The sequence below is a fragment of the Taeniopygia guttata genome, chromosome 5 (genome assembly GCF_048771995.1).
Source record: "Taeniopygia guttata chromosome 5, bTaeGut7.mat, whole genome shotgun sequence".
Taxonomy (NCBI): domain Eukaryota; kingdom Metazoa; phylum Chordata; class Aves; order Passeriformes; family Estrildidae; genus Taeniopygia; species Taeniopygia guttata.
In genome coordinates this window covers 40222764-40248172 of record NC_133030.1, presented here as the reverse complement: position 1 = coordinate 40248172, position 25409 = coordinate 40222764, and the positions used below count along the sequence as shown (strand labels likewise).

The window sequence follows — 25409 nt, the reverse complement described above, 5'->3', positions numbered from 1 at the left end:
GAGCATGGGAGCAGGGGGATGAAGAAAAGCAAATTCAATGCTCCAACTCCGGCCAATTGATTCAGATTTATTTTATTTATAGGAAAAGGAGAATCCACTAATGTTGCCCCGTTTAAGCAAATAATGCCAATTATTTTAATTTCTGTTGTCCTATTTCAGATTGCTGCTATTTGTGAAGACAGTGGTGCTATCTGAAGATACCTTCCGTTACAAAGGACACAAATTCTACTGCTGCTAACCATCTTTTGAACAATGTGCCTTCTGTATTCTGTTTTTCAAAGAAATTACTATATTCTAAAATTTAAACCAGATTTTTTAAAAATCTAGCAAGTCAAATCTTACAAAAAAATACCATGTCTGTGGTTAAAATACCCATTCTAGTAAAATTTGGAGATTACTGCTTTACTAAAATGCCCGAGTCCCATACATTCATATTCTTTCATACAGAGAAACCAAACTGAAACATTGACACTTGTGAAACTTAAAAATACCAAACATAAAGTTTACCTACAGTAAATGGTCTTTTTTTTGAACCCATTACCATCTGAAACAATTCTAACTTACAAAATCATACAGTATTCTCCTATCAGAAAGTGATGCTGTCTCAGTCAGTGCCTAGGGTAACTAGGGTTGCATTGATGTCTGCATTTGCCTTTGGGAAATTAAAGTAATCTGTGATTTTCCTTCCCATCCCTTAAATAAAACTGGGTGTAGGAGGAAGACAAGAGGAGTTGGAAGGAAAATATAGTGATGGACTGGACATGGTGCTAGATTAATTTAGCCCTATCTAGTGAATCTGTCAGATTATTTTCAGCCTTCAGACCTTTCATGCAACATCTGGGAAAGTTAAATTTCTAGAAGTGATATCTGCAGGGCTGCCAGCACACTAAAACAGGAGCCAGCTCAAAATATAAATTTTCAGTTTTCCAGTGGTAGTTCCAGAAAAAAACAGTACTGAGTCTTAAATGGTAGAAGTCACATCTGACCCATCACGACCATTTTCCATGCAGAGAAACAAAAGCCTACATAATGCCATACAAGTACATTTAGGCTGGCATTTCCAGGAAATGTCAAGTTTACTGAATACATGCTGTGCTTTTGTTTCAATTATAGACTGCAAATTCCATTTCACAGGTAATACACCGTCTACCTGGTTTTAATTTCAGCAGCAACCGTGCTTCTGCCTGGGGATAGCATATTTAGGAACTTTCTTAGGAATGATCACATACCCTCAGAATAGAGCTTACTTTGCCTTGTGTAAAAGGCTGTGTGGACAGGGCTCTCATCTGCCAATCTCTCATCATAGATTTATAGAAAGGTTTGGGTTGAAAGGGACCTTAAAGATCATCCAAGTTTCATCCCTTCTGCCATGGGCAGAGACACCTTCCACTAGACCAGGTTGCTTAAAGCCTCAGTAAAGCACTGAAGATTTTAGCTATTTAAATGCAAAGTCTATTGGACACATGGTTTCTTTCTCCTTACCTCTCTCCCTTGCCCTCTAAAAAAAGGGGGGAGGAGGGGAAAGGCTGTTCTTTCCAACAGTAATAACTGAAGAATTTCTCCAGGAAATGGGAAGCTGTATTAGCACATCTCTCTTTTAATAAAAGTCTAAGCCTATTTTTTTCTTTTTACTTAAAAGAAAAAGAACAAAAGCTCACACAGAAGAAATTGAACCTATTGTTGGAAGACAGCATAGGTTTCAAAATGAATGAAAATTTCAGTACTTAATCATCTCTTACCACTTGATGGGGGTGGTGAGCTACTTACGCAGGCCTTGGCTTACAAATAGAGAGCAAGATGTTCACAGACTATAAATAGCCCATTTTTATAGTTTAAAAACAAACACTATGATAAAGTGCCAAAATTCAAATGCATTTGGAAAGTTTAAGACCTGCTTATTATGAAATACCTAAGCTAAACTCCACATGATACTTAGTAGGTGTTGTCAGGTTAAATCAATCGCATTCCAACTAAATATATCAGATACTTCACTGGGAGAAAGATGAGCAGATCAATTTACTCTGTGTGTTTGGCAAAAATCAAACTGCATCTCCTCTGAAACGTAACTACTGATAAAGAAGCTTTTTCTATACACGTACAGAGTGTTATTTTTGTCACTCAGTGCCTCTTGTTCTTCACCTACTTACTTTTTCACATATTAGAGAATTCCTTTCAACACTTCACAGATCTAAATCCAATTCGTAGGTTAAAACAAGGCTACCAAAGCTTGAAAAATTTTTATGTAGGGGTGTAAAAAATAAAACAGATGGACAAGAGGCTAATCATGTCTCTACTTTAAAGGAATAAAATCAGAGGATGACCTCTCTTACATCTTATGTTGGATCGAGTGAAACATTAACTGTTCAAATATTAAAAAGATACAAAACATGTATCAAATATGATTCACCTAAGCATGAAACAATTAACCAGTTACAAACAAAAACCAATCTTACAGCTCTCCCATCAGATATGCAGAAATGGTGACATGTCAAAACAGAAAGCCACAGCTCAGTCTCCTGTACTTGTAGTAATGGAACGAGTTGTCTGATCCCTAATGCACACTGCTATGATTATTACCCCTCATGTTGATATTAATTATGTTTATTCTGACTTAAGAAACCACACTTACAAATTGTCAGTCCAAAATACAGGGTTCTATGAAGGAAAGTTTTGCTTTGTAGAAGAGAAGAAGCTGTAGGAATAATCAATTGCAGCTAGAGAGAGATGCAAAATACAGAAGAGGTAAAAGGGGTGAATCATAAAAGCAGTTTAGAGTACCCAGCATGGCCTAAATACAAATTGTTTCAAGCATGTCTACAGTTATGAGATTCTTAACACTGCTTATGTTTGATTTATAATTGTCACAAAATAAAGCTTCCATAAAATATTTTCTAAAAGTTTGTAAAAACTTACAAAACGCATACATACAAACTCAAAAATCAAAAGAAAAAGGTGCAAGTCAAACGTTTCTTTAAAAAGCTTTAGGCCTTCTGATTATTTAAAAATATTTCCCTTTGCCATTTGGTAGATCAACAATTCCAACAAGATTAGAAAATCAAAGAGCAAAACAAGAGAAAATATGTCCACTACCACAGATCATTTATTTATATACTAAGTTAAAAAATGCAAATATTTCATTACAAAAAGTTTATCAAACAACTGTATACATACAGTTCATATTGTTAAAAGCCAACACGTCAATTGATACTTTATGTACATTTGATTTATAATGTCATACGATTGTAGAAAAGCATCACTTAGCAGAAAGTGATTTGGCATTTGGAAAGTACTTACCACCCTGCACTAGAAGAGATGATTAATTTATATGTTACAATAAAAATATTTATTTGCTGTGATCATTTAAAGCAAATGGATGCTTTATTTTCTCCAAGAAGAATCATCATAAGTGGAGATTAAAGTGCATATAACCAACGCATGAACAATTCTTGAACAATCCCATCTACCATTCTAGTTGCTCGAAGCACATCACAGTAACATCAAGGATTTAGGACTTTTCTCTGTGGCTAAAAGAGCAAGACTTTAAAAGACATTCAGTTTCCTAAGCTGCATGAAATACTTCTGGTGTATACTAAGATGAAATGGGGCACAGAAATTATGAAAATAGTGTTTGGTGAAAAACTCAAATGTAAATTCTCCCAGATACATGACTCCTGGGGAAATATTTTCCTTAAAATTAATCGTATTTCATACAACTGTGGACCAAACATGCAGGCCATGCAACAGCATTTATGTAACCATTCCCCCAGTTGTTCTTTGTGGGCAACATATAACACAGGTTGGAGCAACACTGTCCACCTTATGCATAAATTTTGCTGGCAATCAAGAAAAAACATCACCAATGATTTGTCTGCTATAGAATAGGGTCCTACACTAGAAAAGTGCTCTTCAAAAACATAGTTCAAAATATTGGCTTTGTCTCGTTACAAGCAATATAGTAAACCTTACAAAACATAACACAGTCGGTACTGCCAGAGCTGTTGAGGACAATAATTTAAATAAATCAGTACACTTTGGATAAAAGGATGCTTGTGCATGTTACAATCTATTCAAAAGCAACAGCTGAGCAGGCTAAATTTACATCCACAAGACAAGCATGACACGGTCACTGAAAAATAAGTGAGCTGGTAATTATGGTTATCACTTTTTTCACACCAACTGGTCACCAATGGAAAAATATTTTTTCTTTTTAAATTACAAATATGTTAAGTTTTGAAGCGTTATACTTGAAGAGCATACTTCACATCTTAGGCACTGGACCCAATTTAGAGGCAAAATGTCTGTTAACAGGATTTACCCTCCTCAGGTTTCTGAAGGCCGTCCATATGAAGCTTACATACAGCACGACCAATACACATTAGATACTGCTGTAAATATATAAGGAATACAAAACACTATTAAATACAATTTTCACCCCATGGCACATCACACATGGCAATACCATTTGTTTCATATCCGGTGAGCAATGGTCAGTTGTGGTTATGCTTTATTGAATATTTTCCCTTCTGTAGCTGAGAAATATACAGCTTAGACTTGCTTCCATCCGGTCTTTTAAACCAAACTTCATCATGGTTAATTGTTGTAATTATGGCACTACAGAAAATGAAGGAAGAAGGGTCAGGGGAAGAAAAACAAGAAGTATTTAGAAAGCTTATAAGCTAAAAATAACCTCAAAACTGCAGCTGTATTTCCACACAGTATATGAAAATATGCATTAGTTGTAAATGCTAGGCCCAAAAGATACTAGCACCACTCCAAGGATAGTTTTTACATAATTCCTTGGGGACTGCATGTGTCTTTAGTGAAGGTAGCTCATGTTTCAGCCATCTATTTTATTCTCTTACAAGAAAACCCTAACAGGTAAAAATACTTCAATTGTTTATAAGAACAATAGTCACACAGAGAAAGCACAACAATAAACTACCCATAGTAAAAAAACAAGAAAAGCCTTGAAATTATATTGAATATGAAGTACTTGAAAAAAGGTTGAACAACCTGAAGCCACAATTTAAAGCACAAAATGTATTAAACTCTTACTCATTATGCCAAGATCATAAGAAATAAACTGAAAACTGATTTACTGATTCACTGTTAAGTGAGCCCTGCTTTTATGCTCCTTGTGATAACCTTTAACACAAATAGTGAACAAAACTCCCTTCTCATACCCACAGAAAAAATATCATTTCAAGTATATTGATGGGGAAAACAGAAAGTACAAAACCAAAGATCAAAACAGTTAATAGAACAAAGATCTATTGCATACTGAATGTGACAACTCCCTCTAGTCTTTTAAGTTGTGAGGGTCTTGAAAGCCCAGGGAAGCTCCACTGCATGACTGCCCTGTTAAGCATCAGCTTTTAGCTTTTGTTAGACACTGGATACTAAGACCTTTACTTGGCCCAGTACAAGTGCTGTGTTCTGCTAAATTAATCCAGAGGTTTTTTAAATTTTTTAATTTCAGACACAATCTTTAGTTTACTAAAATACCTTCCTGTTTCAGCCCTGAAGAAACAAAATCACCAAAGTATCTTCATCTTCACCATACATAAGGAAGAAAAAAAATCAGCCAGTTCCACACTAAACTACTGACATACAAAATTAAAGTAAATTTTCCAGAGTACATGTGCATATTTAATCAACACTGGGCTTAGACTTATTTGCCCCATTCAGTAAAAGGTAAGATATAAATTTAATTTTAAATCCACTCAGAGTTTTAGAATGTGCAAATATTATCCATACAGAGAAAACACATTTATAGATCTTAAACATTCAACCAAATTTGCACTCTAATATTTAGACTGTTCCAAGGTAGAACATTTCTTAAGAGAAGAAAACACCATTAAAATGTTCCTCTCTTCTTTCAGAGCACTATTCAATGGAAAACAAAGCTTATTTTCAACAGCATATAGTGTTTTTCCATAATTAGGTATTTTTGGGTGGGGCAACAGATCAAATTCTCAAAGCAACAAACTCCCAAGATACTAGAAAAATTACTCCAAGGCTACCAGAAACTAATAAGAGCTGAAATTGTTAAGAGAGATTCTAACTTGACAATCTTTCAGTTAATTCCAACCTTTACTAGCCTCTTTCACAAGTCAGCACATATCTTAATACCCGTCTTTCCACGTGAACTAGTAAATGTCACTGAGTATTTCCACACAGGCCTTACTCTTCAATGCCATCATCCTAGTTATTGCTTAACATGAATGTACAGAGCTGCATAGACTAAATAATCTTTACCTTGTAGGACATTCATCTTTCTTATCAATGCATATCGTCTGCCCTCGTCCATACCATTCGCCATCATAATAGAGTCTTCCTTCTTCAGATCTAGCACTATGTAGATGCTTTTCTAATTTGACAGGTGCTAAATTAAGTAAGAGTGATTTAATATTAACTTCACAGAAATCAGTTAAGTGGTTAAATACACTTTCATCAAGTTATTTACACAGAATCCACATTTTTTCCAACAGTAGTCTGTCTCTTAATAATTACATTGGAAATTGGAAGCAATATACCTTTTTATTTCCAGTCAGATAATTAAAAGTTATATTTTCATTTTCAAATTGAAGCTATCACCTACATGCCTACTGCCCCTTATCCTAATCACCTCCAAATATGTGATTTTACTTAGCAAGAACACGCTTCTCACTTCAATGCCAAATGTGAATATCACTCCTTTCCCACACTTCTGCATTTTCAGGGTTGTAGCTGCAGTCAATGTGAGCAAACTTTGAAATGCACCTGAAAGGTTCAGATGCTCTCAGCTTTCTGCTTAATCCTGTGCAAACACTTGCATAACTTGCTAATATAAATTGCTATTATATTCACTGTTAGAAGCCTGACTTTTTTTTATAATTTTCTAGAATTTGTGTCAACAGAAGCAACAGCAATCAAGCTACAGGTATCAGCACCTGAGAGAGGAGAAATACAAAAGCCACATCTTCCACCTACTTCACCCCATCCTCGATCACTATACCAGTACTATACTAAACACAATTTGCCTGGATACAGTTTGCAACATTGGACACAGCAAGTTCTGTCTTGTGAAACTAGACCATGTTTACTTACGTTCCGGCTTTACCCTGTGTGGTCCCAGCGTAGCCATTGCCTTGAAACACAAAAGAAAATTAAAGTTAGTCAGCAGGAAGAGTCATTCTGTCTTAACTGCCAGCTTTAGCTGTGGAGCAGCATGCAGTGGTATTTGCTTTTATGTGCAAGTATATACTTGCATTTATGCACAAAAAATACAATGAGAATTCTAAAATAAAAATGTGTTCAGTGGTGACTCAGTAGCTAAATAAATAAGCATTTGGACGGTGAAAAAAATCACCTTTATTAAGTTCTGATTTCAATAACTCAGCCTTTTCTAAATTAAATCCTCAAAATTCCTCTTATGCAATTCTATCAAGAAAACACAAAATGACACTAACTCACTCTGAAAAACAAAATGTAATATGAACAACCTAGTCTTTTAATTTATATGCTATAAGCTCACAAATATTACTTCATGTAAACTCCAGACCACACATAACCTTGGGGGAAAAATAAGCATTGAAGAGTTTTTGGGGGTTCATTTGTTTGCTTTTTTGGGATTTTTTAAATTATTTCCAGAAAAGGCAAAACCCGAGTAGGTCTTGGGTTTGCTGCTATTGTTTAAAACTATAGTAAAAGAAACTCTAGGGAAAGATATTTTGTGTCTGTTCCTCTGATGCAATAGAAAGAGAAAAGTCAGACAAGTTCTCATATAAAGGTCGTATTTTACTTCTTGTTCAGGAAAGAGGTACAGGGAAAAAAACAGGCTAGAAACTGACTCAGAGCCAACTCCCCACCAAGATTATGAATTCACCTAAGTGGATTGCTATTCCATAAGCTGGGATGCACTACGATACTAGGGGAAGCTTTCTGACTGCAGATGCAAGGCAAGGATAGCATTTCATTACACCAAGATCCTTCAACAGTCTTACAATCTAAAAAAGGAATTACACAATTAAAAGATGGATTTATTTTCAAATATATCAATTGACTAAGCAAATTTATCTTCCTATAAATCAGGATTCACTTGTAATCTGAGAAAAAAACAGCTCCCCATTTTTATGTAAAGAAAGTATAAGGAGAGGTCAAAGTACAGGAAACTTCTTAAAATAAAAACCCTACTATATGAAAACATGCCATATGAGATTTTAAAAAACCTTCACATAAAGCAAAATCCTCTCAGACTATCCTATCATAGTTTCTACCCAATTAGCCTAAACGATGAGAAAGCAGATCTCCTTAACACAGGCTTTAGGCTCACTTTTACATGGAAAATTATGGACTCCCCATTTTAGAGACATCCTCTTGCACCCCTTTAATGGATTCCTCTCTATGATTTGGGTAGAATTTAGAATCAGAAAAAATAGCAGTAACACAGCTTGAAGTGAAAGGATTAACTGACTACTGAAAAAATAAAAATCTATTTAGTGTTTTGATCATGTAAGAAATCCAGTTACATATTTTTAAGTAGCAAAAGAACTAGACATGAACCCAATTAAATCCACAGTCATTGGCATTCATCCTTTCATCTTACCTTCCTTATTGTTGTCCAGTCTTCAAGTATATCAAGGTCTTGCAACATATAAACTATATAAGGGCGTGGAAATGTTAGGGAAAACTCTTTTAAACAGAAATAATAAAAATATTCTAATGTTCGTAGAAAGTTATGAATAGCTCTGTTCTGCAGATCTTCCACGAAAAGTATACCAACGCAAAGTAAAAGCTCAGTGCAAACACATCCATCTTTGAATTATGCAACCTAGAAGCACACTTTAAGAATTATTAAAAGAGGTAGTAATAGTATGTAGATACTCAGGGTACTGGAGTTCAACATAAGGATAGGATAAACAGCTGAGATACAACCATTCCATTCCTAAAAGTTCAAAAATTACTCTATTTGCAGTAATTCAAATTACAATTAAAATCCTTTGCAACTTCAATGTACCACTGCAAAACAGCACCTACACTAGTATCAGCTTAAATAAAATAATTATTTTTACAGTATTCCACATCATGTATCTTCAAGAGAAAACATGGGTCAGCATGACATATCTGAATATCAAATATCTAAAAAACATGAGGCAGAAAGGCAAAGCCCCCTTCCTTAAACTATCAACTGCAAAGTAAAAAATGTGTATTAGAACAATACATGAACTTCAGAACATAATTTCACCATTTCATCTCTGAAAAATAAGTTTAGCAAAAGGTGCTATAGATGTTTTAAAAAAAAAAACTAAAATGGAGCACAAGCTTAAACTTAAAATTCCATTTGAAATTTTAAAAATCTTTAACTACTTTCAAATTTGTTTTTCTCTAAATAGCAAAAAATTAAAAATTAAAAGCTGGGTAAAATTTCTAGTATTTGCTTTGCACATATCTGACACATTCACAACTATTTCTAAACTACAATAAAAATAACAAATTAATTTACTTTAAAACTGAAAAGTTTTAGCTTTTTAAACAGCCTGAAATTGCTGAGATTTTATAAAGAATAATACATAAGTATTTTTTGTTTGGAACATACTCTAAAATGGCAAGGTAACTCACGATTCACAGAATCCAATGCTATTTATATGGTCAGTTGGTGGAGTGGCCTAACTTGATTCTGCTTTTGCCTTGCAAATCTTTTTTTTTTAAGAGTTAGAAAATTTAACTTTTTGAAACATTTTCGACATTAAACTAGTAGCTAGGTAAGAGAATCTTAATTTCAATTTTCATGATGGGATGGATGTGTCAACATGGCTTCTGTAAACTGAATTAGAACAATGTCTGCAATGCAAAAATCAGTTTTGATAATGCATTATCACTTCAACTTGGTATTAATGACACGTAATAAAATTAGCGATAAAACTGCAAACATTACTAAAAAGAACAATGATTTCATTAAAAGGATATCTGATACAACAACAGGTTTCTTCTTATCTGGGCTAAATGGATCCTTCCTTTTCTTCCTGGACTGGAGCTCATCATTCCATAATTCTGAAAAAGTATAATAAAGAACATGCTGTGAATCAAAAACATTTACATGTTTAGCTCTTTTTATAGCAAAAAGCATTGCCCAAAATAAAAAAATAACATTTTCAGGTAAGATGCTGTTTCTGAACAGAATAATGGCATTTACTCAAGATTTAAAGAATTACAAGATTATGTAGACATAGATTAACACTCTCAAAACACACAAGTGATGCTGACAACTATTAAACCAAAGCTGAAGTTTAAATTCCACCCCCTGCCCAAAGTCTACAGCTGAATGGCATTCTACCAGATAATCTAAAACTCACCAGACATACTATGTGTATAGTCAACTAATCAGTACCCAGCAGAAGATTAAAAACAAATAATAAAAAAGCAAACTGAATTTCCATCCACCTGAGGTAATGTCAATGCTATGTCTGTCCTCTTCAAGTCTTCTAATCTTCTCTTCTAGTTCACTTTGTACAGTATCATACAAGAGAAGCTTCTCACTCTATAAAAGCAAGGTTACAAATTTTTACATTCATGAGCTCAATATTCTAAATATTGACAATTTAAGGCATCAGTGGAAGGAAGAACATAGGAATAGCTTTTTCAGAAGCCACAAAGCACATGATATCTCCCTCTATCCACATTCTTAGCATGAGATCCTAGCTCCTTAAAAATGGCACACTTGCTTAGCACAAGTGAAAATATAATTGTGTATTTATCAACTACTGGTACTAAGTGTAATTAAAAGCATGCAGCTATCCCTCCAGAATAACTCTGTGTTTTGACACACAGTATTTTTGTGGATAGGAAAGATTTATTCACAATGGGTAACTGAAGTAGTAACCTCTAAGCCACCTTTCATTACAAATCACAAAAGCTAATGTTTTCATGGAAAGCTATTTATAAGGCTACCTCCTACACTAAATTACACAGTTTCTTACAGATCAGTTACTCTTTAGCTTGAAAACCCACTAAATTCTCTAAAAGAGTAACCTGGAATTAAGCTGAGATCCAAGCCTTAAGGAAATAACTTTACTGCTCTTTCATAAGCTTGCACATTTCCAAAACTATGAGTAGAAAATACAGCCGATTGTTCATTTTTAACATTCACTTTCAGTGACCAATGTCTTCAACAACTCTGGAAAACAGAGAACTTGGACTTCCTGAAAAAACAGTGTAAGCAGCCCAAGTCAATGCATCCAGCTATCTGCTACCATGTCTCTATGAGAAGCTGCAGTTGCCTACAGCCAAATGAGCAGATGTCTGCACCTCAACTGCTCTTGCCCACAGCACAGCAACAGAAACTTCCCTTTACCAGCGTTCAACCTAGTTTGCTGGAGTGAAGCAAATCAGTCCAGGAATGGACAAAGAACCCTATTCCACTAAATGACTGTCACGCTTACCATTCCCTGAGGTTACAAAGTATTCAAATTCTAAAGACCTCCTTTCACATATTTTTCAACCCATCATTATAAAAAACATTTCCCAGATGAATTTAAAAGGCAGAAGCCTCTTTACATATATCTGAAGTGACAATTGAGTGTTATATGTTCAGAAACCATTCTAAAATTGCATTTTAAGATTAAATAATGTTTGTGTCTAGATATGTGTTCTGCTTCACATAGCTGGTAACAAATAAGGTGTGAAAAGCTATTACAGGCATCAGAGGCATTCTTATTGAATAGTTATATTCTAGAGCAACAGTAATTCTACAAGCAGCATTTCTGATTTAGTAGAGCTTTTCCCCCCAAGAGACTTGTACTGGATGGTGAATTCTGAATGTTCCACATAACAGCAAAACAAGGGACAAAGACCTCCTCAAAGAGGAATAATACACAGCCAAAGCAAATCATTCAATCATGGATAAGAGACTTTGCAAGTCTAACAGGATTCTGTCCAGCCTCAGGAGTATTCACAGGAGCAAAGACAGCCAGTAGTGAGTCATCCTTCATAACACCTAATTCTTTCCCAAGGCATCAAGAAAATGGAAAACTTTTCAAAAGTACACATGCATATTCTTGCTTTATTGGTATACTAGGAACCAGGAAGTCTGGAATATAGTGAACCACTCAGAAGAAAACACCTTTAAGCAAGTGTAAGGGGGTTGAGGAGTACTATGCTGTACAATGTACAATTGGAGTACAATGCTGTACAATGTACAGCATTGGACATACTTGTACTTGAGTGTTTGTACTACAGTAGTATCCAGTATTTAGATACACAAACCGGAACCTTTATGTTCAAGGAGAGAAATATACTTTTCTTGGAACTGCTTTTGAAATGACAACTGTATCAGTAGCTGTCTAATGCATCTCAAAAAGACTTTGGTTTTGTTATTAAAATGTAAGGCATTTTTCGCTAAAATTACATCAGATATTTTACTTACTTTCTTGGTAACCTTTTTATAAAAAAGGTACAAAAATCATGTGGGAATCTATTAAAAGAATTTGATAATGAAAAATAAGAAGCCTTAGTGACATATATAAATATAAACACAAATATAAATATAAATATAAATGCAAAGCCAAACTAATAAAAAGCTCTTCTACATCTTCATTAACAACTCTGAACTCTTGACACGGGACTCGAAGGAATAGCAAATAAGTTTGCCAACAACACTAAATTGGGAGGGGCTGCTGACTCCCTCAAGGGCAGAGAGGCCCTGCAGAAACACTTTGACAAATTAGAAGGCTGGGCAATTGCCAACCAAATGAACTTAGAACAAGTGCTGGATTCTGCATCTGGGACAGGCTGGAGAGCAGCACCACAGAAAGGGGCCTGGGGGTCCTGGTTGACAGAAAGCAGAATAGGAGCCAGCAGTGCCCTGGCAGCCAGGAGTGCCAGCCCTGTCCTGGGGTGCATCAGGCACAGCATAGCCAGCCAGGCAAGGGAGGGGATTGTCCTGCTCTGCTCTGCACAGGGGCAGCCTCACCTCGAGCGCTGCGGGCAGGCTGGGTGCCACAATATGAGAAAGCTATTAAGCTAATAGAGAGTGTCCAGAGGAGGGCTAAGAGAATGGTGAAGGCTCTGGAGGGGAAGCCATATGAGGAGTACCTGAGGTCACTTAGTCTGTTCAGCCTGAGGAGACTGAAAGGAGACCTCATCTTGATCTTCATATCCTCACAAGGGGAAGGTACCAATTTCTTTACTCTCGTGACCAGGAACAAGATTTGAGGAAAAGGCATGAAGCTGAGCCAGGGCAGATTTAGGTTGAGTATAAGGAAAAGGCTCTTCACCCAGAGGGTGGTTGAGCACTAGAACAGGCTCCCCAGAAAAGTGGCCCCAGCTTGTCTGAGTTCAAGAAGTGTTTGGACAACACTCCTAAACAGATGGTTTGATTCTTCGGTGTCCTGCACAGGGCCAGGAGTTGGACTAGATGATCTTGATAGGTCCCTTCCAACTCAGCACATTCTATGATTCTAATTTTTAGATGTTTCTAATAACCTCTTGCATGGGCTTAAATATCACATAGCAGCTGCATTCAAATAGCAAATAACAGCAATAATAAAAACATGCACTGAACCTGAAAATCATGACAGACAGTAAAGTTAGATGAGATTAGCTATCAATATGAAACAGTTGGCACAACCTCACAGTGCTGTCGAGAGGCTTGAATTTCACATTCATATTTGTTCTTCACAGATTCCAGACAAAGCTCTCTATAGATACCTGTAATCAGACAAATTACAGCAATATTACTTTCTTTAGCAAATATCTGACTTCAGAATTCTATTTTAAGACTGCCTGCAAGTCACAACACATGAACACAGTGGAAAATACAGATATATTACATTAGGTGCTTAGAGTGGCTGGCTGCTTAAAAGAATAAAAATAAGTAAATCCTTAATTCTGAAGATTTGAGAAAAATAAAATGCTATTTTAACACCTTCTCCTGTCAGTCAATAAATTACACCAGTGGTTGCACTAACTTTAGAAAACATATTTGTTTAATATTTCTGATCAAACTATCCTGAATATTATCAGTTTTCAAACTTAAGTACTGAATGGCCTCTTCTATTTTCTAATTAGAGTTTAAAATAAGGTTTTGGGGTTTCAAAACAGCTAGAAAACTGGTTGAAAGAAAAAGGTTTTACAAATTAATATTTGGAATAAGTCTTACTTTATAATGCATGATCTTATTAAATTACAGTAATTAACACTACTGTTCCACTCTTAAAAACAGTCACCTTGTGATTAGGGTACCCCTCCTAAGTATTAGGAGCATTTTTAGACATTTCTGGAAATGCGTCCACAAAGCAGCTGAAAAAAACCTGAGAGGTACCTGAAATGTAATATCTGGCAAACATCTATAGAACTTGATTTAAAATGTAATGCATTAAACAGAAAACACTTAGAAGTGCTTCAGATTAGAAACTTGAGGAGTTAAATTTGCAAACACAGTGGTGGTGTCTTGCAACTAAAGAACTTTCAAAATCACCTCCCTTATAATTCAACTTATTATAAATGAACACTACTAGAGGAACAGAATTACTAACAGCTACCTCCCTGAAAAACAAACCACTAAGTATTGCGTCAATCATCTTTCCACAGTGAAGCTATTCTAGAATTCAAAATGTTCTTTTCTTACATTGCTATGTTAATTCTGGCTTTTATTTTCTTAATATTTACGGCTGACTGGCATAATTAGGTCACTGTTTATTTGCCCAAAATTGAAGAATATAGGTATGAACTGTCCTGGAAGAAACAGTTGTTTTTCTGACTTGCTATTTTGTGTGAATAGCACCTTAGAGAGCTGAGGAACACAAGTTTCTTTTCTAACACAGATGCAATTATATCCTAAGTTTAGCTAAATACAGTTTAGTTTGGGGGTTTTGTGACCACTTCCTCCTCCTTCTTAAGTAATCACAGGTCCTTATGGGTTACTAGCTGGAACTCAAGTCCTGCTATTACCCAATTCTCTCAAGGCTCTCAAAATTGAGAGCAAATAAGCTAGTTCTGCAGTCTCTTGCTTTCTCTAGAATAATTTTATCAAGGTCATTCAGTTGGGGACAAATGAAAAAAAATTTCCTATTTTCTATTCTCAGCTTCAAGGAAACTGTTGTTTTTAAGCTGGGCTTTTTTTACATTGAAACATGGCTCTTCACTGGTGCTGAAGACCCATCAGGAGAATATGCTGCATACCCCATTACCTACCTACATACAGGGACAGCCACATTTAAAACTGAAAATTAAAGGCCTGGGTTTAGGTTGCTTTCATATCAAACCTTTTGCAAGTTCAACTGAGATCCTCCTGCAAAGCCTAAGTGGGCTGCTTAGGACTAGTCATGTAAATTTGGGCTAAGAAATTAAAACCCAGTAATGCTGGGTCAGCAGCTGAGAAAAAGCATTACAGATAAGACCTGGAGGGAGAGAAATTCAACGGATCAAAAAAAAGACTTCAAATTCTCAAAGTCAGAAGTACCAATGAAGACATACTGGGTAGTACTGAAACAGCATTAGTGTTATAAAAATAAGGTGGCTTGCCATTTTCCATTTAGCCTGCCCCATGTTTCTGCTAAATTTCTTAGAAAAAATACTGGTATAGCTTCTCTGCCTACAGAGATCACAGGTGTCTGTCTTTTGGCTCTCTGACAGCCTGTGTTAGGTATCCCTTAGACAGCTGAATCCTCCTAACAGAATCCAGCTGTAACATGAAACAAATTTACAATAGGGAAGTACAGAACTTTGTCTTCCTATAATATAAGCATTTTATATGAATGTATGGTTGTATACAAGAAGAAGATAAATGTTCTTGCCTTCTTCTATGAGCACAAGAACCTCTATAAACATCAGTTCTAAAAACAAAAATTCAGCCTAGAGAAAAGCACCAAGGACAAGAGTTTTTCCTCCTTCCCTAGACAGAACAGAAGAAGAGGAGCAGAGGAGACACAAACTAGAAGAGCAGGAAAAAATGTCATCATATTAGATAGCAAACATTTCATATCTCTTCAAAAGCGACCATTGTGTAGACTTGATCCCAAACCTTCTGACTAAAAAATTTATTAGTTTTTACTCAGTAATTCTGTTCTTACTACACAAAGATAGGCAGATATTAAATAAAACATTTAAAAAAAGCTGTATTTTACTGGGATGTTATCAGGCAACTTATGCACAGAGGTAAGCAACATATTAATTTTGACTTAAAAACTACTTCATATTTAAAATTATGCTACAATATTTCTAACTTTAAAATACACTCCAACAATTCTAAAGAAAACAAAAGAATGACCTTACTTTGAAACAGCAATAGTCGTTTTACATGCCTACCTGCCACCTTGGTTCGGATTTGCATATTTTCTTGTAAAGCTGCCAATGGTTCTAAATATTCAGGTGCTTTTCCAGCTATGACCTCTTGTAGCTTTGCATCCACTTGGCTTAATCTTTCTTTGTAAAGTCTTAAAGTAATAGAAATAAAAATATATTTTATTTAAAATAAAACACAAGTTAGAAGAAATATTTTTAAAGTAACTATTTGCCATCCCTTTGTTAATGTTTTGGAACACTGAAAGAAAATGAGGATTTGCTAGCATTTGAATTTTCCAATATATATTTTCTTTTTGAACAACAGTATCCATGTCTACCAAGCCTTTCTGAAAAGCAAATGCAAACAATCAGAAGTGCAGAAAGGATAAAATTAAATGTATCTCCACCTCTAAGGAAGAAAACAATATTGCACATATGTTAATAACAGGACATGAATCAACATGGAAGAGGAGATGAAAAGGTAATACAGTGCATAAGAACAAACTGGTTTATGTCATGACTGAGAAAGATAGCTTGTCAACAGAAATGATCATTCATATTTGTGTTCACATACCTGCTTCCACACTACCATAAACCAAGGAAAAAGAGATGCAGGTGTTTAATAAAGCAACCCTCCATTCATCTCCTGTGAAAATCTACATGTTACAAACTATTATAAATATCATGAGATAGTTTCTAACATATTACATTCCTGCGAAAAGGAAATGTAATTAAAATATTTTTATTTTACCTGAAATCCAGCCAATTACAAATATTTCAATCTCAATAAAGCTCCCCTTACTTGTAACTGTTAGTGTTCCATGTTAGAATCATCAATATATCTAACTTCTCCTGTTCTCATTTTTTACTTTGCACCCCACAATCAAAAGGTGTAAAATTAAAGCAAACATGTACGAGCTCTCTAAGTGTTACAAACACATCAGGTGCTACTTGTTTACACAGACATAACAGATGTCCTTGGGACAAGGATGCTTCTTTTTACTTATTTAAAGCGCCCAGGTTAAGTAATTAATTAGACAAAATAAAGTTCACGTATACTGATATATCAAGACCTCTGAGAAATAATGCCTGCTCACCTTGTCACCAGGATTTTCCTGCAGTCAGTTAACACAGCCTGCAGCTAATCAAACCCCAGTTTGCTGGGCTTAACCCTTGATGAGCATGCTCTGCACATGGCGGTCAGCACAAAGCTACAGCAGAATTATTTAGCCGGACCATAAGCCTGGGTGCACAGTGCACCTGACTGGGTCAGTCACTAACATTTGATTACACAGCACCAAGCTTTCTCCATAAAAGCAAGCAGTTATGGACTGGATGCTGTCAGCACTTGGTACCATGACATAGTTGATGAACTACAACTATTTATCCAGTACTTTTAAACAATGATTTTTCTAAAATGAACAAATGCTACCGAAACACTGTAAATGCTACTTATTTCATAACATCCGATTTCAGTTTCCCTGAAATGGATGAGTAGGCAGACCCAATCATTACACCATCTCTGCTCTTAGTTGTGACAAAAATCCTATTGTTTATGCATCTTTTTCTACTGTCCCAATGTCATTATTTCCCTATTCACAGCTGCTTCTCCCTATAATACCTCTTCCATCATTCTAATGCTCCGTTTCTGGTACTCCTACCACCACTGCTCTTCCAGCCCACACAAATACCTCTATCTCTCAACCAACCAAGTGTCCCTGCAATGCCTTCCTCCATATACCACAGCCTTACCACTTCTCAAACACCATTTATAAGCCTTAGCCCCCAAAAGTACTTGCTTCCTTCCTCTCAGGACCACCCTCTTTCATATTCACTTCTTAAAGATCTGTTTCCACAAATTGTTTTCAGTCATCCAAGCTGTTGAGCAGATGGAAGAGTAACGCCAAGCTCAAAAGCTGACAGTTTTCCAAATGCCAAACCAACCAGTACTGACTGGATCCAGTACTCATCAGCTGGCTGCATTTCTCAGGTTTTTCCATGCTCAGCCTAAAGAACAGCAAGACAAACAGTCTTCTCTAGACACTGCAGCAAGGAATTGCTTGTTGGGCAATTCTTTCCAGACCCTATTATTTCCAGACCTCACAGCGTCCTGTTATGCAAAGCAAGTTACATGTCTCAATTCTGTAGCAGAAAGAACTATCTCACAAGATAAATATGCATCTGAAACATAAGAACAACTGGCTAAGTTTTCAGTTAAAGCATATGGCCCAAGAACAGACCAAGTCTTCTCAAAGTTTCACTTAACAAGTACCTTATTAAGTTAGTTGCCAAAATACCGCAAATTTTACATTCGAACAGATGCATCTAACTTGAAGTTAATTAACTTCACATACACTGCTGGAGCTTGTCCAAAGAAGGACAAAGAAGCTTGTGAAGGGTCTGGAGCATAAGACCTGTGAGCAGCTGCTGAGGGAGCTGGGGTTATTCAGCTTGGGGAAAAGGAGGCTCAAGGAGATCTTACAGCTCTCTACAACTACCTGAAAGAAGCTTGTAGCGAGATGAGAGTAGCCTGTGCTACCTGGTAACAAGAGGCAGGACTAGAGAAAATGGTTGCACCAGGGGAGGCTTAGATAGGATATTAGAAAAAATTTCTTCACTGAGTGTTCGAGCATTGGAACAGGCTGCCAAAGGAAACGGTGGAATCCTTGAAAGTGTTCAAAAATATGCACAGATGTGGTGCTTAGAGACATGGTTTAGTAGTGGACCCAGCACCGTTAGGTAAATGGTTAGACTTCATGATTTTAGGTATTTTCCAACTTTAATGATTCTCTGATACAAATGACAGGCTGTAATACAAATGACAATCACTTTTGAATAACTGTGGCTATTAAGCTTATCTCTTCTTTTAAGTAGGTTTTTACTAGCTACTTATGTAGGTATTATGGCAGACAGAGATAATAGTATTTTCATTTTATCAGGTACTGGTACCTGGTTTGTAGTAATCACAAGAAACTTTCATTGGTACCAACTATAAAAACTACTGCTGGAAAAAAAAACCCAACCTAATTCCTTACTTAGCAAAGACAATGCACTTATGTCTGTCCCACAGATATAAAAGTATGACAATTATACAGAATGAATAAGTAATTAAGCAAAATCTCAAATTTCCCTAAAATCCCAATTCCTTGGTTCTACTAGAGAGTTCCATGCAACAGACCCAGACTAGCCCTTCACAGGAACAACATTTCAAACCATCCTTACAGTAAAACAAAAAATACGTGAATACACAGAAGCATTCTAGAACACTGCCTGCAAGTAATTTCAGAATTTCCAGTCCTTACTCTTCTCCAAAAGTAGCATCCACATGCTACTTTTGGAGAAAGACAAGAAACACCAGATGCATACAGTATTTTCATGGAATGGATCCTCAAACAAGGCACTCAAAACATTAAAATACTTACTGATCTTTAAGGTCTGTAAATTGTTTTTCAAGATTGGACATTTCATCTAAACATTCCATTCTTCTTCTTTCACAGTCCTCATCATCCATTTCTAAGAATAATAAAAAAAATTAACTATGTAATATAAACCAAATCAATTGGATATTTTGTTTCTAGTGAATGGAGGGGCAGGGTACCTGAATTATAGCCATGAACAGCTTCCCTCTTATATTATTATTGTCATAAAGCAGAATATGAGAAATCACTTGGTATATAAACTACAAAGAAAACTAGATCTAATTCTAGAATAAACTCAATAAGCGCCAATTCTTCTTCCTCAAAACAGGAAATAACAGCACTGTAAGACCTCAAGAGGGTAATTTCATGACTGAAATAAAAAGAATACATAAGAATGCATGAAACAGAAAAACTAAACAATGCACATGTCTTCCCAATGGAAGACATCATTAAGCATGAGCAGTTATAAGCCACCATTGAAAATTCAAGTGTATCTTGGGTTAGTATAAACAAAAGCAATCCCTGGAATGCAAGCATAGTTCAGTGTTACATTTGTCCGATAAAATTCAAGATTTGTTTTATTCATATTTCTAAAACAAAAAGTAACATAAATTTGAAACAAGTTTCAACCTGTTCAATTGGAAGAGCTCTTTGAAGTTGAAATATTAATGTAAAAATATCTGCAGTTCATTTTAATGAGCATTTGAAATCACTCCAATGAAACATTTAACCTGAGAAGTCTAGAACACTGCACTTGACTTTATATGCTTTTATGCAGCAAGAGTAGTTCGTGTAAACTCTTTTCACAGATTTTACTTTAATCTGTATTCCTGATCCTTTTTCATGGTTTACCTAGGGAAGATAAAACAACATAAACACAAATTTTTTTGCCAAAACTTTTGACACTGCCATTGAGACATCCAATGTTACTAAACATCAGTTGTTACCTCCACTGGCCTTTCTTAGACTAAAAAACTGAGAAACTAAGATACAAAATACTTGACTTTCCCAGTCTTCCCAGGAAAAAAAAAAAAAAGTTTTGTTAAGGCATATTCCAAAGTCAGATAAGTGAAACTGCTTTACAACAGCAGTATCTGCAGGAATTGGCCCTCTACAGTTACACTACAGCTGACCACTATCAACCAGTAGCAGGCATGCAGAAGGGATGGCCATGCACTCAGGAGCTGTAACTGAACTAGCCAGATGCTTGAGAGAAGGCACTGTCCTAAGGAGCCCTTACTTATGTAAGCAGTTACTCTGGCAAGAAAAATCCTACCTCCTGACAGAGAGGAAAAGTAGGATCCTGAACCCAGCAGGGATCACTCTTTTAGCCTATAAACAACTCCAAGCTTTTTGTTTCTTCCTCACTTTTCCAACAAACATGTTCAACTGCTTTATGCTGTCTCCTACATCAACTACAGAATGCAGCATTCTTTATTCTTATTGTTTTGCAAAACATTATGGCAATTTGTAAAGCTGATGAGGTGAAAGGAGTAGCTTCAGGGCCACTAGCTACTTGGAAGGATCTGATTAAATCAGATTGTGTACTCAGACCTCTCAGCACTTAACTTCTTCCTGAAATCATCACAAGCTTTTAAGACTAAAAAGTATACTAACCTTCTCTGTCTGGACAGGAAAACCAGCAGTCATCACAGCAATATCAATCAGTATTACAATGGCAAACTATGAGTCCCAATTAAAGACCTAGTACAGTCTGTCATACTACTGTTAGTACAGTCAAAAAGGAAGTTTTAAAACACAATATAACCTGAAGTATTTGAAAGCAGAGCAAGAAAATTTGAGACAGAGCTTAAAAAAACACAATAAGTGGGGAGAGTGGGAGAAGAACATATCAGGCCATTAAGAGATACTATTTATATTAAAATATTGTTCTGAAAAGTAAGGCAAAACCATAATCCCAGAATAAGGCTGAAAATCAAATGAAAGAACAAAGTTTTATGTGACTGTTTGACACAATATCCACGCCAAAATCAATGTAGTGATTTATAATTTGGGCAGATTTAAGGAATGTGGCAATCGTATTATCCAGAGTTGCCCAAAGCATTTCTGTGCTACAAAAATGAAGCCTCTTTAAAATGTGAAGGCACTTCCCAGTGAAACTAAACAGGAACAAGCACTGGGATACCAACAGTTTTCCCCCTTTATTCTCAAATATGTTTCAAATGTGTTCTTCTATGTTTCCAATTCTAAGTATGTTTTAGTAAGGAGTTCACTCAAAAGCTCTTCTTAAATTAACACGGATGTTATTGTTTGTGTATGTTTAGAGAGTACAAAGCAAAGAAAACTAGAACTGTAATCCTGGATGAGGATCAGAGCACACCCACTGTTGGAGGGGAAAGGGACTACATCTTACATTTTAAACTTGTGTTGCAAGGAAATTGCTATTCACTGGTATCTGAGGGTATAGCTGACTTCCTTGTAGATAAAAAAACAACACAGCTATCTCCAATCTCCTCTCAGCTACAAATTGACTTTCTGCCTAGAAGTCTTCAATCTCCCTTATCATTCATACTAAATGGCAATTCACATGCCAAGTTGCTTTTCAATTTTTTCATCTTTATTCTTCCTTCAATAAGATTCATAAAATGATGAAGATTTTCAGAGTCCTGAAATATATTTAATTCCCCATTTATGGAATTTCTTCCTCATGGCCTTAAACAACACACAGACTATGGAATATGAATTGCTGAAAACATAAAATGTTGTAAAATCAAATCTCATGGCTTTCTAATTGAAAATTTACATCACAGGAGGTGGAGGATTGCTTATTCCATATTAAAACAGTTGCTAATAGGCCCAACCTGTCTCAAAACTTCAGATTTACCATACAGTTTCATACTGCAAAAAGTATTTAGGGTATTTTAAAACACTTTCAAAATCCCAGTTGTTTTCTCCTACTATACTCAAGCAGTCTAACATAGTAATTAGGACAACCTGGTTTTAAGATAAAAAAATCCACACAGTACTTAAAATGTAACAGCACCTAAAATAGCTTTTTTTAATAAGCTGTGGCCTATATAAAGTGCTTCAAAAAATGGCCAAATTCTCCTCTGGGATAGCAAGCATAACTTGTGGCTTTTTAAATTCATCCCTTATCAACTATTCTATATCCAAGTCAATAAAACACCTGTACTAAATACATAACATCAAAATCAACAAGATAGAAAGAGTGCCAGCTCTCAAGGACGAGTCATGCTTCCTCTAACAGCACCTTTTGTATTCTCAGGCATCTAGTGGAAAAAGAAACAAAAAAAAAGAAGGCTGAATGCAAATAAAGCAAATGACAAATGTGACAAAAATATTAATTACTAATTTCAATTGAGACTTATTTCTTGGGGTGCTAATCATTTTAAGTCTGTAGGAATAAAATGCTTACAAGGAGTATGTTGATACTGGTCAAGACACTGAGACAACCATGTAATTTTTTGTCATCATCACACTTTAAGTACTCCCTTAAGAGCAAGTCTCTGTGGAATGCAACAAAAATTATCTGGAGAGCTTCTGGTATGGTTCTAAAGAAAAATTAACAGACTACATCCACTTAAAGCACACTTACTTCTTCCTAATCCCAGACTCTCAGGCACACGGTGTGATTCTTGGGGTGTCCTGTGCAGAGTCAGGAGTTGGTCTTAATGATCCTTCTGGGTCCCTTCCAACTCAGCATATTCTATGGTTTTAATCTGGTGATACAGGGGCCTCAGCACTAAATCAATTAAGCTGCCAGAACCACATGTCAGGACTAGGACTGGTCCACATCAACATCAGGACTTTTCTCAATTCACTAACCCTGTCCAACTTCCTTTCCATCCACTGTCTTGTATCTCATCACTAATCAAATAAGACACCACAAACTCCTACCAGTTATCACCTGGAAACATGTTTTAAGATCAAACACAGAAAGTAGTAATCACATGGAAACTTAGAACAGCTAATAATAACCTTCTTAATAACAAGTGTAAATAAAGCACAGAAAAAAGCGATCCATTTAAAGCTAGATTTCAGATACTAATGTAATTCAAAATCTACAGTTGATGGAAAGTATGGAAATAAGAAGGGACGCTCAACTGAGCAGAGGCTGAAGTGATCTGCAGTGGTATTGACAGGGCTTCCAATATCCCCCCAAAGACAGTTCTTAAAAACACCTAGTTGAACTTCGTGAGCTTGCATGGAAATACGTACTTACACACGTGTTCATGTATGCACACGTATGTATATAAGCCCTTAAGTGGAGAACTCAGGGAGGACGCACTCAAGGCCAGCAGGGCACAACCCACGGCTCCTCCAGGGAGCGGAGGAGCGCGGCCCAGTCCGCCATGGCCGGGTACCCGCCCGCTCCGGAGCCGGGGCTCAGCGGGGCTCAGCGGGGCTCAGCGGGGCTCGCTGCCCGAGCGCCCCGCCCCGCTCCTGCGCCCTGGCCGGCAGCCCGAAGAGGAGCCGCTGAGCCGAAGCAGAGGCTGGGCCGGACCGGGGCGGGGTCACGGGGGAGGGGAAGGAGGGGGGACACCGACAGCACCAGAGCCGGGGCGGAACCGGTGTGTCCCCGGGGCGGCACCGAGCGCTGAGGAGCCGCCGCGGCGCCCTCTCAGCGGCCGTGCCTTGCTGCGCTACCTGAGCTGTCCCCCTCCTCGGAGACGGACGAGCTCTCGGTCTCCTCCTCCTCAGAGCTGCTGCCCTCGTTCTCTCCGTAGTCCACCTCCATCTCATCGTGATTATTCTCCTTCTTCTCCCGGGAATGGACCGGCATCGTCCCCGCCGCTGCTGTGGAGCCCCGAGCCCGCCCTTCCCGCCGCCGCTCCGCCGCTGCCACCGGCCGCTCCGCTCCGCCCCGCCCGGTGCCTGCGCGCCCGCCCATTGGCCAAGTCCCGCCGCCGTCTGGCGTCATCACGCGCGCGGCGTTCTGGGAATTGTGGTCCGCCCTGAGGGCCGGCGGGGCGCTGTGCGGGGCCGGGTGCGTAGCGGCGGGTTTTCGCGCCCCTCTCCTGTCCCGGGACACTCACGGGACTGCTCGGTGCCGAGAGAGGCTTCATCGCGGCCAGGCAGAGTCTCGTACCTGCCCGCGTCTCCCGCAGGACGCCGAGCGAGGCCGTGGCCCTGTGCGGTGGGGTGTTCGATCGTGGCCGTTCCTTGCCTCACGTGTGGCCCCACCACTCTCCTGCTGAGGAGTTCTGCATCCTGGCAAGACGTCCCTTATGGCTCGGATCTCAGAGGGGAGAGGTCCTTGTGGTTATTGAGGGGAAATTCTTTACTGTGAAAGTGGAGAGGAAAAGGTTGCCCAGAGAAGCTGTGGATACCTCATCCCTGGAGGTGTTCCAGGAGCTTTTGGAACAAGATGATCTTTAAGGTGCCTTCCAATTCAAGCCATTTTATGATTCTATGAATAGTGGCCTCCTCAGCAGAACTTGCTACTTCTCCAGTGTCTTATGCTGTCCTGTACGTGTGATATGCTTTAAAGTCAGACTTAACAGAAAGTGGCAGCGGTCCACTGGAGTGGATATGAGAAATGACTAAAAAGATAATCTGCAATCTGTGCAGGTTTGGGATAATTTTTTTGTCTTTGAGTATCAGTACTTATCTGTTCATTCACCAATTGCTGTTAATTGTGGTACATAAGATGTAGTGAATAGAAGTGACACTTTCTGGAAAAAGCTGTCCAAACTGTCCCCTTGCTCTGAGGGACTGATTCACCTCAGGACACATGCACATACAAGG

The 25409-nt window shown here is 37.4% G+C and overlaps 1 protein-coding gene across 1 annotated transcript; it reads right to left on the bottom strand.

The window, feature by feature from the left end:
- Nucleotides 1-3082: 3082 nt before the first annotated feature.
- Nucleotides 3083-24532, bottom strand: BRMS1L (BRMS1 like transcriptional repressor). Its single transcript, XM_002200520.6, has 10 exons — nt 24309-24532; nt 19683-19773; nt 16285-16412; nt 13607-13686; nt 10423-10519; nt 9949-10032; nt 8588-8652; nt 7090-7129; nt 6259-6385; nt 3083-4611 (listed from the first exon to the last, which is right to left on the bottom strand). The coding sequence occupies exons 1-10, from the start codon at nt 24442-24444 to the stop codon at nt 4488-4490; spliced, it is 972 nt and encodes a 323-aa protein (XP_002200556.1). The 5' UTR covers nt 24445-24532; the 3' UTR covers nt 3083-4487.
- Nucleotides 24533-25409: the final 877 nt, after the last annotated feature.